General features: G+C 45.3%; 1 protein-coding gene across 2 annotated transcripts in view; it reads left to right on the top strand.

Annotated features, from left to right (window-relative positions):
- ATP2A2 (ATPase sarcoplasmic/endoplasmic reticulum Ca2+ transporting 2) overlaps window positions 1-11,267 on the top strand; it is a 51,456-nt gene extending 40,189 nt beyond the window's left edge. The window contains exons 12-21 of one of the 2 annotated variants that reach the window (XR_008530890.1): window positions 1,402-1,524; window positions 1,620-1,838; window positions 2,469-2,804; window positions 3,037-3,257; window positions 3,652-3,854; window positions 5,245-5,330; window positions 5,607-5,740; window positions 6,359-6,476; window positions 6,565-8,150; window positions 10,450-11,267. Coding sequence is in view for 1 of the 2 variants with exons in the window: in XM_054594107.1 (XP_054450082.1) it covers window positions 1,402-1,524; window positions 1,620-1,838; window positions 2,469-2,804; window positions 3,037-3,257; window positions 3,652-3,854; window positions 5,245-5,330; window positions 5,607-5,740; window positions 6,359-6,476; window positions 6,565-6,685; window positions 10,450-10,463 (1,575 nt within the window). In the remaining variant the exon portion in view is untranslated. The remainder of the gene's footprint in view (window positions 1-1,401; window positions 1,525-1,619; window positions 1,839-2,468; window positions 2,805-3,036; window positions 3,258-3,651; window positions 3,855-5,244; window positions 5,331-5,606; window positions 5,741-6,358; window positions 6,477-6,564; window positions 8,151-10,449) is intronic. The other variant, XM_054594107.1, reaches the window with a different exon arrangement.
- The last annotated feature ends 2,921 nt before the right edge of the window (window positions 11,268-14,188 follow it).

The following is a 14,188-nucleotide window of genomic DNA, read 5'->3' on the forward strand; positions in this document are numbered from 1 at the left end:
TAATGTGCACTTCACGTGCATAAGGAACATTCACCAGAATAAACCATATAGCTAGTCCCTGAAGCAAGACTTCACAACTTATGCAAATGGTTGCTGACCACAATAAAATTAAACTAGAAATCAGTAACAAAAAGAGGATGAGCAAATTCCCCAAATATTTTGAAGCTGGACACACTCGTTTAAATAATCCTTAGGCAAAAGAAGAAACCATGGTAGAAATCAGAAATCATTTTGAGCTAAACAGTCTTGAAAACACACCATATGAAAATTGAAGGATGCAGCCAGAATACTGTTTGAAGGGCAGTGGATAGCTTTAAGTGTGCATATGAGAAAAAGAAGGTTAAAAATCAATGATAAAAGCTTTGCAAACCAGCAAATTAAACAGGATCAGGAACATATTACGAGTAATTTTATTTGGATAAATTTGACAAGTGTAGAATCGACAAGCCCCTTCATTAACACAACTTTCTGAACTGACACAAAACATGGAATAATCTATCTGTTAAATTAACTGTAATTTAAAATCTATCCCTACAAAAACACTCAAGGCTGAATTCTGTCAAACACTTAAAGAAAAAGCAGTTTTACATAGACCATGAGAAAAAGGAAAATGAAACCCTTCTTGATTCATTTGATGAGGCCAGGGATACCAAAACCTGATGTGGATGTGACAGGAATAAGAAGTTAAAACCAGTGTTTTTTATATTAGAAGTAAAGATTCTCAACACAACAGTCTCAAATCAAACCTAGTAATATATTAAAATTGTAACATGTGTTAGGCAGAATTGCCCACAACTACAAGGTTATCTTAACAAAGGTGAATCTATGTGGTGGCAGTGGTAGAGGGTGCAAAGCCACATTGTCTGCCATATCTGTCATAGGTTGGTGACTAAATCCCTCAGCTGGAAGACAGCTTCACAGAGACTAAGGTTTAGAATTGATTCCAGACCTGTAACTACTCAATGAAGGGAAACAAGTAGCATCACAAAGCTTAGAAGTGGGCCATTGCCCTGGCTGATGTGGCTCAGTGGATTGAGCACCGGCCTGCAAGCCAAAAAGTTGCCGATTCAATTTCCAGTCAGGGCACATGCCTGGGTTGTGGGCCAGGTCCCCTGTTGGTGTACAAGAGGCGACTGATAGTTGTATTTATCACACGTGATGTTTCTCTCCCTCACTCCCTTCCTTCCCTCTCTCTAAAAATAAAATCTTTAAAAAAAAAAAAAAGTGGGGCATTAATTGTAATGACCACCACAAATAACAGCAGGACTGTATGTTTTATTTACTGTTTGCTATGTTCCCAGTGCCTATCGCATAATAGGTGCTCAGTGTATATTTTTTGAACACATGAAAAATTTACAGATATTGTCATCCAATAGTATTCCATATATGTTCTGTTCATAGGTCATTAAACAGTTGATGAAAAAAGAATTCACTCTAGAGTTTTCACGCGACAGAAAATCAATGTCTGTTTATTGTACACCAAACAAGCCAAGCCGGACATCCATGAGCAAAATGTTTGTGAAGGCAAGTACAGCAGGTTGCAATTGGGATGTTTTTGCTAGAATTAGGATGCTGGATGAGCCAGTAAATAAAATTATCTCAATCTGTAATATTTCCAGGGTGCTCCTGAAGGTGTCATTGACAGGTGCACCCATGTTCGGGTTGGAAGCACGAAAGCCCCTATGACCTCTGGAGTCAAACAGAAGATCATGTCTGTCATCCGGGAATGGGGTAGTGGCAGCGACACGCTGCGATGCTTGGCCCTGGCCACTCATGACAACCCCCTGAGAAGAGAAGAAATGAACCTCGAGGACTCTGCCAACTTTATTAAATATGAGGTCAGCTAATGAAAAGTTTCTTCACCCACACCCTGCCCATTCATTGTGTTCAAACAGGACTCCTTTGGTTAAAGGTCAAATGAGTCTTGCTTTTGCCAAGAAAGAGGTGTGGTTAAAAATGTTTTCTGCAGGCCAGCTGTATCACCATTATAATTTAGGTTGCTGCTTCAAACATACACAGTTAACAGTTTAATAGTCTGTTATTTTCAAAGTAGATTTATTAGGACTTGAGCTAATGAACAAACTTGTAAAACCTATTTTGTAACTCCCATGTAAATTATTTTTAAAATTGGGAATATTTTTAAAACATTCATTAGTTATTGAAAGTTGGAGCGTCTGGGTTAAGAGACTCCAAAATCCTCTTATTCCTCAATGTTTTTTTCCCATCACTTCAGAATATTGTCATTAAAGTTAAAGAATGATTTGATAGTAAGAATGTAGTGGTTTTTGTTTCCTATTAATTGGAATTATATCTGAAGTGTGGATATTAATCTTAGGTAAGAGTCAAAGTTACAGAATTTATCATAAGAAAATGCAGAAACCTTTGCTCTTAATGTGTAACATGCCCAGTTTCACTCTAGGAAAAACCAGAACTTCCTGCTTTAAAATAAGGTAACTCTTTTATCGCAGACCAATTTGACTTTCGTTGGCTGCGTGGGCATGCTGGACCCTCCGAGAATCGAGGTGGCCTCTTCTGTGAAGCTCTGCCGGCAAGCGGGCATCCGGGTCATCATGATCACCGGGGACAACAAGGGCACGGCTGTGGCCATCTGTCGCCGCATTGGCATCTTTGGGCAGGACGAGGATGTGACAGCAAAGGCTTTTACAGGTCGGGAGTTTGACGAGCTCAGTCCTTCGGCCCAGAGAGATGCGTGCTTGAATGCCCGCTGTTTCGCTCGAGTCGAACCTTCCCACAAGTCTAAAATTGTAGAATTTCTTCAGTCTTTTGATGAGATTACAGCTATGGTGAGTATTTTACAACATGTGCAAATTTTGACCATTACATTTTTTACTAATAGCTCCTAGATTGGGAATTTTTTGGTTTTTGTCATGATCTGGGCTTTTTTCTCTAGGATTCTGTTACCAATAGTTGGCTATGTATTGCATGCAGGCAAGATTCTAGAGTAGTTTAAGACCTAGAAGTGCCTTGTGAACTAGTCATAGGGGAAGCACTTAATGGCATCGGGTTCCCTTTCAGACGGGGGATGGTGTGAACGATGCTCCTGCTCTGAAGAAGGCCGAGATTGGCATCGCCATGGGCTCTGGTACCGCCGTGGCTAAAACCGCCTCTGAGATGGTCCTGGCTGATGACAACTTCTCCACCATCGTGGCCGCTGTGGAGGAGGGGCGGGCAATATACAACAACATGAAGCAGTTCATCCGCTACCTCATCTCATCGAACGTTGGGGAGGTTGTCTGGTAGGTCCCTCTGACAAGTCACTTGTAATCCTTTATCTAAAATCAGCTTGTGCTGGCCAACCGGTTTTCCGTATTTGTTCTTTCTACGGCAGCAGCTTTGGTCTCTGCACGAGGCGGGAGGGAGGGCTGAGCAGGAATAAGGAAGCCCTTGTGGAGAAAGAGGGCTGTCTGCAGTGGCCTGTAACGTGGGAATGAGTTTGAATCAACTATATAAAAATAACACAATTCTTGGCTTTCTAAAAGTTAATCGTAATCTGAGATTGGGTATAATGTTTTACGATTGCCAGAAGTGTTATTTTAAGTATCCGTTGTTGCTGTCCATTGATTTTTTATGGAGGGGGAGTGGCAAAACAATAACTTGGGGTCCTTCTCTTCTTTCCTTGGGTGGAAACAGTATTTTCCTGACAGCAGCCCTTGGGTTTCCTGAGGCATTAATTCCTGTCCAGCTGCTCTGGGTCAACCTGGTGACAGATGGCCTGCCTGCTACTGCACTGGGGTTCAACCCCCCTGACCTGGACATCATGAATAAACCACCACGGAACCCAAAGGAGCCACTGATCAGTGGGTGGCTCTTTTTCCGTTACCTGGCTATTGGCTGTGAGTAGTTTTTGTTTTTGTTGTTGTTGATTATAAACAAGATGTTTATGGACCAAAATTTTGTATATTTATCCCTGAAAGCACATTTTATTCTATCTCTGTATTAGGATAGCAAAAAGTGGAGGCTGCCCTGTTACAGTTTAATGAACTGTATTCTGAATTTACAGTAATGGTAGTCCCTGTTTTAGCATCCTCATCCTGCCTTGGACATCTGTGAATGATGCTTTCACCTTTATTTTAGGGGCAAAGGGACACAGGGATGACTCGGGCTTCATATCACTGAGATATAAAATGAAGTCTCCGTTCCCCAAGTGGGAACAGGGCCCTGCATGCTCCTCAGCAGTGGCTGGCAAAGGCGTGGAGCCCGGCCACCGGTCACACTCTTCTACATACGTCCCCTAGTGGACCCCATCCTTCTGCCCCAGCTTCTAGTTCTCGTCCCCATTTCATAGGTTAGGAGAGTGAGCCCCAGAAAGGTTAAATAGCTTCCCTCGGGTTCCATTGGAAAGGTGACTTAAACCCAAAAAGCACAGCCCAGCACAACATGGGTAGGCTCTCAGCCAGTCAGTTCCCCTCCACCGTCAACAGTCCCTCCTATTCCCTTCCACAGGTGCTCTAGCAGACAGGTTTTAGAAATTTATTTTTGCATGTGACGGCATCCCATACAGCCCTGTGTGCTGAATTTTGTCTTTTTGTATTCCTATTTGTTGGGTGATTTCCACATCAGGACCTGTACACCTGCCTTATTCCAGGGCGCCAGCTGCCTGCTGCTCTTCCCCTTTGGTTCATAGTCCATCTGCTGAGCCACACCAGCCAGGGCCCCATGTTGTTTCTTTGTAATGAACTTGCTGAATTCAAAAGTAATAGGGGGCAGGGGATGGTACAGACTCACCTTCAGGCATTGCTGTGCTGCTCAGTGTTCTGCACTAACTGCTCTAACAGCCTTTCCATATAAAGGTCCTGCCGGGCCTTTGAGGGAGTAAATAAATTAGTATACAGCTGATGACATCAGTTTGCCTAAAGGTCACGGATGGTGTGATCTGGTCCTACCAACACGGTGAAAGGTTTCTGTGGAGGACACGTATCTGCAGTCTTAATGCGTATTGGCTGCAGACCAAAGCAGGGCTCGGCGAGGGTAAGGTCCTTCCAATGCAGTAGGACCAGTTCCTCACAAATTCTGGAGCGCAAGTTGCCTATTTCTTCTGTACCCCAGACCCCTCCCCTAGCAGAAGCCTTCAATCCAGCTGCTTTTGCATAGGCGGCTCAGTTACCATTGACACGCTTTGCGGTTCACCTGTCCCTGGGAACGATGGCCTGCGGGGCAGGAGCTGCAATGAGTGCTGCAGGCTGCAAACCCCACACGTGCCAGCGTCACAATGTTTATTCCCAGGTTATGTTGGTGCTGCTACTGTGGGTGCTGCCGCATGGTGGTTCATTGCTGCCGACGGCGGTCCAAGAGTGTCCTTCTACCAGCTGGTACGTAGCCATCTTCCTGTGCCTTAGGTGTAAAATGTTGTAAGCCCTCACAAACAAGGTTGTCCTTGAGCTTTGTGTGTTTTGGGTGGCTATCAGGTAATCTTAAGGTTCAGTCAGTCTGCAGTTGTATCTAAGATTATTCTGAAGGACTCAGCTTCTCTGGAAAATGAGGGGAGTCTTATGTGGGTCTGTGTTCTAGGCTTAGAGTGGAATTGGTACGTGGACGTAGGAAATCGTATTTGACTGATCAGGAACTTGATTGGGCTTTTGTTGCAGAGTCATTTCCTACAGTGTAAAGAGGACAACCCAGACTTTGAAGGAGTGGATTGTGCAATCTTCGAATCCCCGTACCCAATGACAATGGCACTCTCTGTTCTCGTAACCATAGAGATGTGCAACGCCCTCAACAGGTCAGTGAGTCTTCTTGGCAAGCTGGGCTGAAAGCTCTGACAGCCAGGGCACTGTGGGACTCTGTGTGTGTCATGGTTGACTGAGGACCACAGGAAAGCTCTTCCTTTCCAAAACGAAAGGAGATCAAGCAGCACTGGCTTCTAAATCATAAGTGTCATCATCTCCAGGAAGTAGTGGGAGTGTTTAGCCACGTGTTCCTTAAGAGACAGTGGAGGACAAAAATAGGGACTTCAGTACCCCTGTATGCCAGTGCCCGCAGGGAAGGAACTTTTTCCCTTTAGCATTGTGACAAATGGTATCAACCAATTAAGCCAGTGACAAAAATGGAAGTTTCAGAAATAACCTAAGTGTCAAGGGCAAGTGAGCAGCTTTGAGCCCAATGAAATGGAATCTGCTGTGCCGAAGCCTAGATTTAAAATTGGAAGTTGTCCTATATCTGAACGTTTTTCCTTAACTTTGCCACAGTAGAAACTTTTGTCAGTAAAATCAGGTCAGTGGGTAATGCCAAGTTAGCTGCCACTTACTGAAGCATTGTTCTGAACAATCTGTTACTTGTGACACGTGCCTTTTTTTCAGGCCTCTTTTACTACATACCTCTCTCTCTCCTTGTTCTGCAGCTTGTCTGAAAACCAGTCCCTGCTGCGGATGCCCCCTTGGGAGAACATCTGGCTCGTGGGTTCCATCTGCCTGTCCATGTCACTCCACTTCCTGATCCTCTACGTGGAACCCTTGCCAGTGAGCAGTGGTGGGAGCCGGGCGGGGAGCTTGGCTGCCTCTCTGGCAAGTGTGGGAGATTGACAAGGCTTCTCTGGGTTTCTTTCAGCTCATCTTCCAGATCACACCACTGAATTTGACCCAGTGGCTGATGGTGCTGAAAATCTCCTTGCCTGTGATTCTAATGGACGAGACACTCAAGTTTGTGGCCCGCAACTACCTTGAACCTGGTAAAGAGTGTGTGCAGCCTGCCACCAAATCCTGCTCGTTCTCGGCATGCACCGATGGGATTTCCTGGCCGTTTGTGCTGCTCATAATGCCCCTGGTGATCTGGGTGTATAGCACAGACACTAACTTTAGTGATATGTTCTGGTCTTGACTGACAGTTTTACATAAAGAAGATGTTTAACTTAATCAATTAATTTTTTATTGTTTAAAGCAACTGTCTTTCTGCTGAATTTTCACATGAACATATTGGCTGGTGAAGGAGGTTTCATATTCTAGATTTTGTTTTGCTTTTTCTGACTCCAGTGGGGCAAGATTTTCCTTTTTTATACACATAATTAAAGTGTCCATTGACATGTACAGAGAACTAACACTATTTTATGCAAATATTTTTTTGTAGATGAAAAAGCATGTACAGTGTTCTGTTTAATACTCATCCTTGTATAAAAAAAAAAAAAAGTTGAGCCAGCAGACATTGTCAGCAAATTAATTGGCAGCAGATTTTAGGAAATGAATGTGTGTGGTTTTTTCTAAAATGAAATAGCATGTATTGTGTCTTTTGCATGATCATCTGGATTTAATCTGAGATCACAGTCTAATTTTTATTCATAAGCCAATTTTTCTGCACTGGGCAGAGTACTGCTACCTCAGTCAGTATTTTTTGGTTTGCCACTCCCTCACCCCTCTCGGTTCACCCCCACCCCCACCTTCACTCCCACCCCGGGGCCCCACTCGGCTGCTTCTCCTGTAGGATTTCGATGGTTCTGTTTACATCAGTCTTAACAAGAGGTATGCCTGTTCTCTCACTTGTGCAGAAAACATTGTTCCAGATTCAATTGACTGGGTTCATGTCCCCTCATCTAGTTTTTAAGGTTATTTATTTAAATGTCTAGTGTATTTTATTGTAACAGACATTGTTTTGCCAACATTGCCTATTTCAGGGGCACTTCACAATCTAGTTTAAAAAATAAAACATTTTAAATGGACAGAAAAATAACTGCCTTGTTTTTAACTCTTAAGTGGCTTAGCTTGAACTTATCATAGATGTGTTCAACTTTCTCAAGTTCTCAGCTCAGACCTTTAGTTTTCACTGTGCTCAAGGGGAAGAAGGATCCTGTTCTGCTGCATAGGTAGTTGTAGGAATTTTGATTTTTAATGTATAGGCACTGTCACCTGTGACTCATTTTATGCAAGCTCCTGCTGGCCTGTTTTAGCCTGGTGTAGAGAACATAAGGGCAAGTGTGCGTGTGTATGTGCGTGTATGTGTTTTGTAAAATCTGTAAATAGCACATGACCAAATGAACATATTGTATAGAACTATTTTTATTTGAATGTGGCACTAACCACCACTATCGTACTATGATAAATGTTTGCGCATGTTCCAGATCAGTCTTACCAACCGTGTATAAGTCATTAACAGTCCTAACTGTGGTGTTTCCCTCCAATGCCTTCCAACATCCATCAACTAATGTGAGTATCACTGGAATTCAGATGCTTTAGCCTAAGGTGACTGCCACCAAGTGAGCTAACAGTTGTCAGGCACTGCTGTGTTCTGTGGCTGTCCCTGAGAGCAGCAGGCTACCTGTGCACACCTGGGCCAGTTAGCTGCCCAGGACAGTGGCATAGCCAGATGTTGAGGAGGGCCCAGGGGAAGAGAAATGTGTTCTGATTTGGTCAGAGTGACAGGCTGTGGGAGCTGTGCCTTTGCCAGTGCTGATGAGGATTCACAGAAAGTTCTGAATCTGTTACACAGGAAGTTTGAGCTTTGTCAGCTGGAAGGTCTCATCCCAGCAACCTTAGTCCATTAAAAAGCAAAAAGCTAGTGAAAGCAAGTAACTGAACCAGTGAACTCACATATCCATAGGTTCCTCTTACACAGGCCACCTTTCTTCACCTTCTGGGTCACATCTTTAGAGTTGAGACTTCTCACTCCAGGGCACGTTGAAGCAGTTACTAGGGCTCGGCGCGGCCAGCAGCCTGCATTCGGTCGGCCGGCAGCTCCCTGTCTGTGAGGCCAAGTGTTCTTGTGAAGGTGCTTGGGCCCTGGTTTCAGGCTCAGCCAGAAGATGTGATGTGAATACTGGAAGTTTGAGGAAAAGTTAATTGGTATCAGGCAGGACAGGTACTGTTGCCAGGGTCAGAGGTCTGAGTGTAAGGGGACCACGGAGACTGAATGCAGAGCCAGGCCTGGCTCCCTGAGGCTGCTCTCAAAGGAAGGGGAGCTTGGCCTGCTCTGCAGAGAACATAGAGGGGGGATAGGTTGTGCCAGAGATGGGGGGGGGGGTTGTTTTTTGTTTGTTTTGTTTTTAGCAGCAGCATGAGGGGTTAAAAAAAAAGTGGGTTGAGTGGATCAAATGCAAGGAATGCGTTTGGCCACAAACCAAATCAGGACGTCTGAGCTTGTTGGGTGGTGTGCTATTCAATGAAAACCAAACTAACCAAATAGTCAAATTTTCCTGACTCAGTTCCTTGATTTAGTGGCATTTACAAAAATAAGCTGAATGCTGTGAGCCGCTGTAAGAGGCGAGCACGGCCCCAGATGGCCCTGGGCTGGCGCTGCCTTGTGGTTTCTCAGCTTCAGGCCTGTCCAGCCCTGGAGGCGGTTTGGGCGCCCACTTCCCTCAGGCCAGGCAGCTGGTAGCAGGGAACACCGCCTCCAGCAGAGTCCCTGTGTCTGTGCCACTTGAGGCTTTGTCTCTGAAAAACAAGTCTGCATCGGTGCCGCCTCAGTGGCTGCGTTGCTGTGGGCGCGTGCCTGGCCTCGGGTCTCCTTCCAGCCCCTCCTCACCGCGCAGGAAGGCACCGCTGGCCTCTGCTTGGCCACCATCAGTAACTAGATGGGGCAGCACCTTCCTCGGACCCTCCATGCAGGTGCTGCCGGGCAGCTCGTGCCTGAAACCCTTCCCAGCGAGTGTTCAGCTTTTTGCCACCCGTGCTCACCCAGCCTCATGGGTTCCGCTTTGCCCGGGAGACAGCAAGCTCACACACCCTCCCCTCCCGGGGACGCCCCTCCAGCAGCTCGTCCTGCATTTCCAGTACAGGATACGTTCTGTCGGGAGAGCTGCGTGAGCTCATGGACAAGCAGGGCCGCTGTCAGCGCCCCCTCACAGGCAGCTGCAACCACATCAGCCCCCCAACTGGGGCCTCAGCCCCCTAAGTGTGTGGCGGGCATTAGCTCACTGTCTGCCCAGCAGCTGCCCACAGCCCAGACCTGCTGTGTCTGCAGAGCTCAGTTAGCCATTGCCTTTTAAATTGAACCACCAAATTCTGTCAGAGCCACTACCCTCCAGCCTCCTTTCTGGAAAGGGAACAGTGATAAGCGGTCAAGGCGCCGGGCGGGGCTGGTCTGCAGCGCAGAGACCACCCTGGAAGGACAGGGAGTGGGGGCCGAGGCTGGGCGCTGGCTGCCACACTGCTCACTTCCGCTTCCTCTCCCTGCACTGCTAACCGAGACCTGTCCCTTCTTTTGCCCGTCTCACTCCCATTACACCTGAAGTGATGTCTGCCTGGCGGGACTCTCCTGTGAGCCCAGGGGGTGGGGGACTTTGCTCTGTAGGCAGGTGGCCTGTGTTGCAGAGCCAGTGCTGCCAGATGCTACCCTGTGTGGGCAGTGCCTCAGGGACAGTTTGTCAGAAATGCTGGTCTTTAAATCCTGAAAGATCAAACTGTTCCCTTTCATCTGTCACTGTTACTCTTAGTCTTGAGTAGTTATTCTCACATTTCCTCCCCATATTTCATAAAGCTGATTTCCTCTTTCTTTCCTTTTCAGCAATACTGGAGTAACCGCTTCCTAAGCCATTTTGCAGAAATGTAAGGGTGTTCAGTTGCGTGCATGTGCGTTTTTAGCAACACATCTACCAGCCCTCTGCATGATTGATGTTGGGAGGGAAAAGAAAAGTAGAAAAAAGTCCCCAACTCATTGTGTGTTATGTGGAGGAAATGTGTATTACCAATGGGGTTTTTAAGCTTTTAAATTAAAATAATAATTACAAATGTACAATTTAGCTTAATGAATCAGAAAGCCTCTCCAGAGAATTTTGGTTTCTTTGCTGCAAGAAGAATGAGGTTCTGAAACCTTACCCAAGAACTTAGGCACCATCAGCCAAGTCTCCGTATTTCTCTGTGCAAAATGTCATGGCTTAAATAAATGTACAATATTCAATATTCAGTTGTAATGCATGCCTTCAGTTGTAAGTAGCCAGATTTCTCTACGGTGTCATTGAAACGTGCTACTTTTTAATTGGCCCTGTACAGTTTTGCTTATTTATAAATTTTTTGAAAACACTACAGGTGTTGAACGGTTAAAATGTAGGCCTCCAGTTCATAACTTCAGTTATTTTTTTGAGTGTGCAAACAGCTATTTTGCACTGTATTAAATGTAACTTATTTAATGAAATCAGAAGCAGTAGACAGATGTTGGTACAATACAAATATTGTGATGCATTTATCTTAATAAAATGCTAAAAGTCTATCCCAACGCATGTTTGACTTTAGACTGTAAATAGAGATCAGTTTATTTCTGTGCTGGTAACAAAAGCAGTGCACAGACATGGTCCATTTCAGGTAAATAAATCTATTCTACGATAAGTTCAGCGTGGTGTGACTGTTTTGTGGGGGGTGGGGGGTGATGTGCACTGAGGGCCTGCAGCCCTGAGCAGCTTTGCCTGTGTGTGGATAAAAGGGAGGGAGAAGCTCTTGGGCTTGACTTCCTGGCTAGGAAAGCAGAGTAGAGGGTCTGCTCATGTGACAAGACTCATCTGGTGTTCCTGCCCCGGCTCTACTGTCTCCCTCCCGTGTGGGGAGAGGCTGAGTGGTCAGCTGTGGGGTGTTGGGAGATAATTAACGTGATTAAAAAAGTCCTGTAGCTTGGAGAGATGGTCAAATACTGTTCAGGTGCAAAATGTAAAATTCTACTTTCCTAGGGTTAATATAGAAAATAGAACTGAAGTAGCACTGAAGCAGGTCCTGAAATTCATTTATTTGATGGTTACTTATCTGCCAGATAGTGCTTATCTGCCAGAGGTGGATTTGGGTGGGGCTCTCCTCTATTTTCTAAATTCCCTAAGATAATTCCTTTATTTCTTAAAAAAAGAAAGAAGGGATGCAAGGATAGTTGGATGATTCTTTAAACCTAATAAAAGACAAGCCCTATCAACTCTATGTACATGGGAAAACCATTTGGTAAAACTTACAAGAGAATAACTCCCATTTTATAACGTGATGAAAAAGAAGCCAGAAGTATTGAAACACCAGAATTGCACTCACCATCTACCACTGCCCAACTACTTTGCACTGTCCTGGAGAATCATGGCCATCGGAGAAGGAACAGGAAATGCCTAGGAGTAAACAAAGAGCAGCAAGAGTCATGTGCTGGGTCTATGGAAACATCTGGTTCCTTAGGAAAGTTTAATGATTCGGGGCGGGGGGGGTGGCGGCGGTGGGATGGGGACTGGCATCTTACTCTGAAGGACACATAATTCATATGTTAGTGACACATGAAAATACCAATAGGCACTTGAATGCATCAGAAGGGCGGCATTTCAGCTTAGAAGGTAAAAGTTGGGTTCATTATGTAGTGGTCATCTTTAAAAATATACATCTGGAGCCCTGGCTGGTGGGGCTCAGTGGACTGAGCACCTGCCTGCGAACTGAAAGGTTGCCAGTTCGATTCCCAATCAGGGCACATGCCTGGGTTGCGGGACACGCCCCAGGTTAGGGGCGTGCAGGAGGCAACTGATCTATGTTTCTCTCCCTCCCTAGTTCAACCCCACTGGCCAGTTAAAGTCAATGAGCTATCATTTCACGCCCATCAACTGACAAAAAATTGGGCCTTCTAATACCAAGGGTGTGGAGAATGGGCCCTCCTTCATTGCAGAACAATTGGGTATCATCTGGTAAATTTACAGATGCCTTTAATATACAACCTAGCAGGTCCAGTCCTAGGTCTGCCTTAGAATTTTTCACATTATATCATGACACTTAAAAAGGTATTGGAAACAACCTAAATGACCAACAGCAGCAGGAAAAATGGCTAAGTACATCTGAGGCATACTGAAATCTCACTCCCCAGCAATGGAAATGGATAAACTGGAGGTAGCAACAGAACTAAATCTGCAAAGTGAGACCAAGTGCAGTGTATATCAAGTTCAAAACATGTAAAACGGAACCATGTAATCGCTCCTCTGGCCCACGAGCCACTGCCTGTCTGCGAAAGCACGTGCCCTAGAGCATAAATCCATGCACAGCTTCCTTCATGAGAAAGTCTTACTCACCAAAAAAAAAACAACCACCAAAAACGCTAAACTAAGCCAAAGGTAGATTTTGGATGCAAACTCCTCAGCTCCAAGGGGACAAGTAGTAGAGTGGTAACGAGTTCAGAGACACCAGCCATAAGGGAGGTGATAGACCAGCGCTCAGTCCCAGGAGGGAGGGAGGAGGACAGGCGAGCAGAGCTCACCTCTCAGTCATGCTTGGGTGTGAACGTATGCAGGTGTTCCTTGTGCCTATTTGTATTATCTGAGGTTTAAAAAGCAAACCAGGAAAGTACTAGGAGGAAACATGGAAGAAAAGCCTTTCTAGGCATGACACAAAATCCTGGAAGAAGAGCAATAAACTCACTACATAAAAAGGTAAAAATTCCAGAACAGACTGTACCTCTTAGAGTTAGGAAAACAGATTCGCTGTGCACATGACCAAGAGCAAATTCCCTTCACATGATCGGCACAGATGAAAGATACTGATCTCTCTCCCCTTTGAAGCTGGCACGAGGAAACTAGTACTCATGCCGATGGTGAGACTATAAACTGGCCCAATCTCTGAAGGGCAATTTGACAATATTCAAAAAATATATTCAAAAACCAAAAATAATCCTGCTGCACTGTTGTAGCGAAAGACTGGAAATAACCTGGATGCCCTTCAATAAGGAAGATGCTGAGCTAACTAAGAATGTCAATACCATGAATATTATACAATCCTTAAAAAAAAGGTAGATCTGCGTGAGGTGGCAAGGAATGATGTCTGACATGCATCTGCCCAGTAAAATACTCAAGTGTGGAGCAGTTTGTATAATACTCTGTCATTCGTTTTTTAAAAAGGGAGGGAGTTAACAGTTTCCAGAAACGATGGTTGCTGAGAACAGTTGAAAATGCTGTGGTCCAGAGGGAGGGGGCGGGAGCCTGGTTTCTCACCGCTGGGGTGAGCCCTGCGGTAATGAGTTACAGCTGAAGACACCGGCGTGGACTCATGTTTAGCTCGATATACGCGATTCCATACAGGAATATTCCTGCTTGTGTGCATATAAACATGCACGTCCTTGCACCGTCAACTGAGGGGCAAGAAGCAAGGACACTCACTAGCAATGCACAAGCTTGGTTCCCAGTTTTAGGTTTCTCTACCATTCTCCAACGTAAGGGACCAAGTCTCCTCAGAGAAACGGCTCATTCTCGGGCTGGGACAGAAAACAGATGGCACGTGCCTGCAGATCACTAGCACCAGAGAGTAAGACGTGC

Source organism: Pteronotus mesoamericanus, unplaced genomic scaffold, assembly GCF_021234165.1.
Source record: "Pteronotus mesoamericanus isolate MK-2021 breed Mesoamerican mustached bat unplaced genomic scaffold, CSHL_Meso_final scaffold_507, whole genome shotgun sequence".
Lineage (NCBI taxonomy): Eukaryota > Metazoa > Chordata > Mammalia > Chiroptera > Mormoopidae > Pteronotus > Pteronotus mesoamericanus.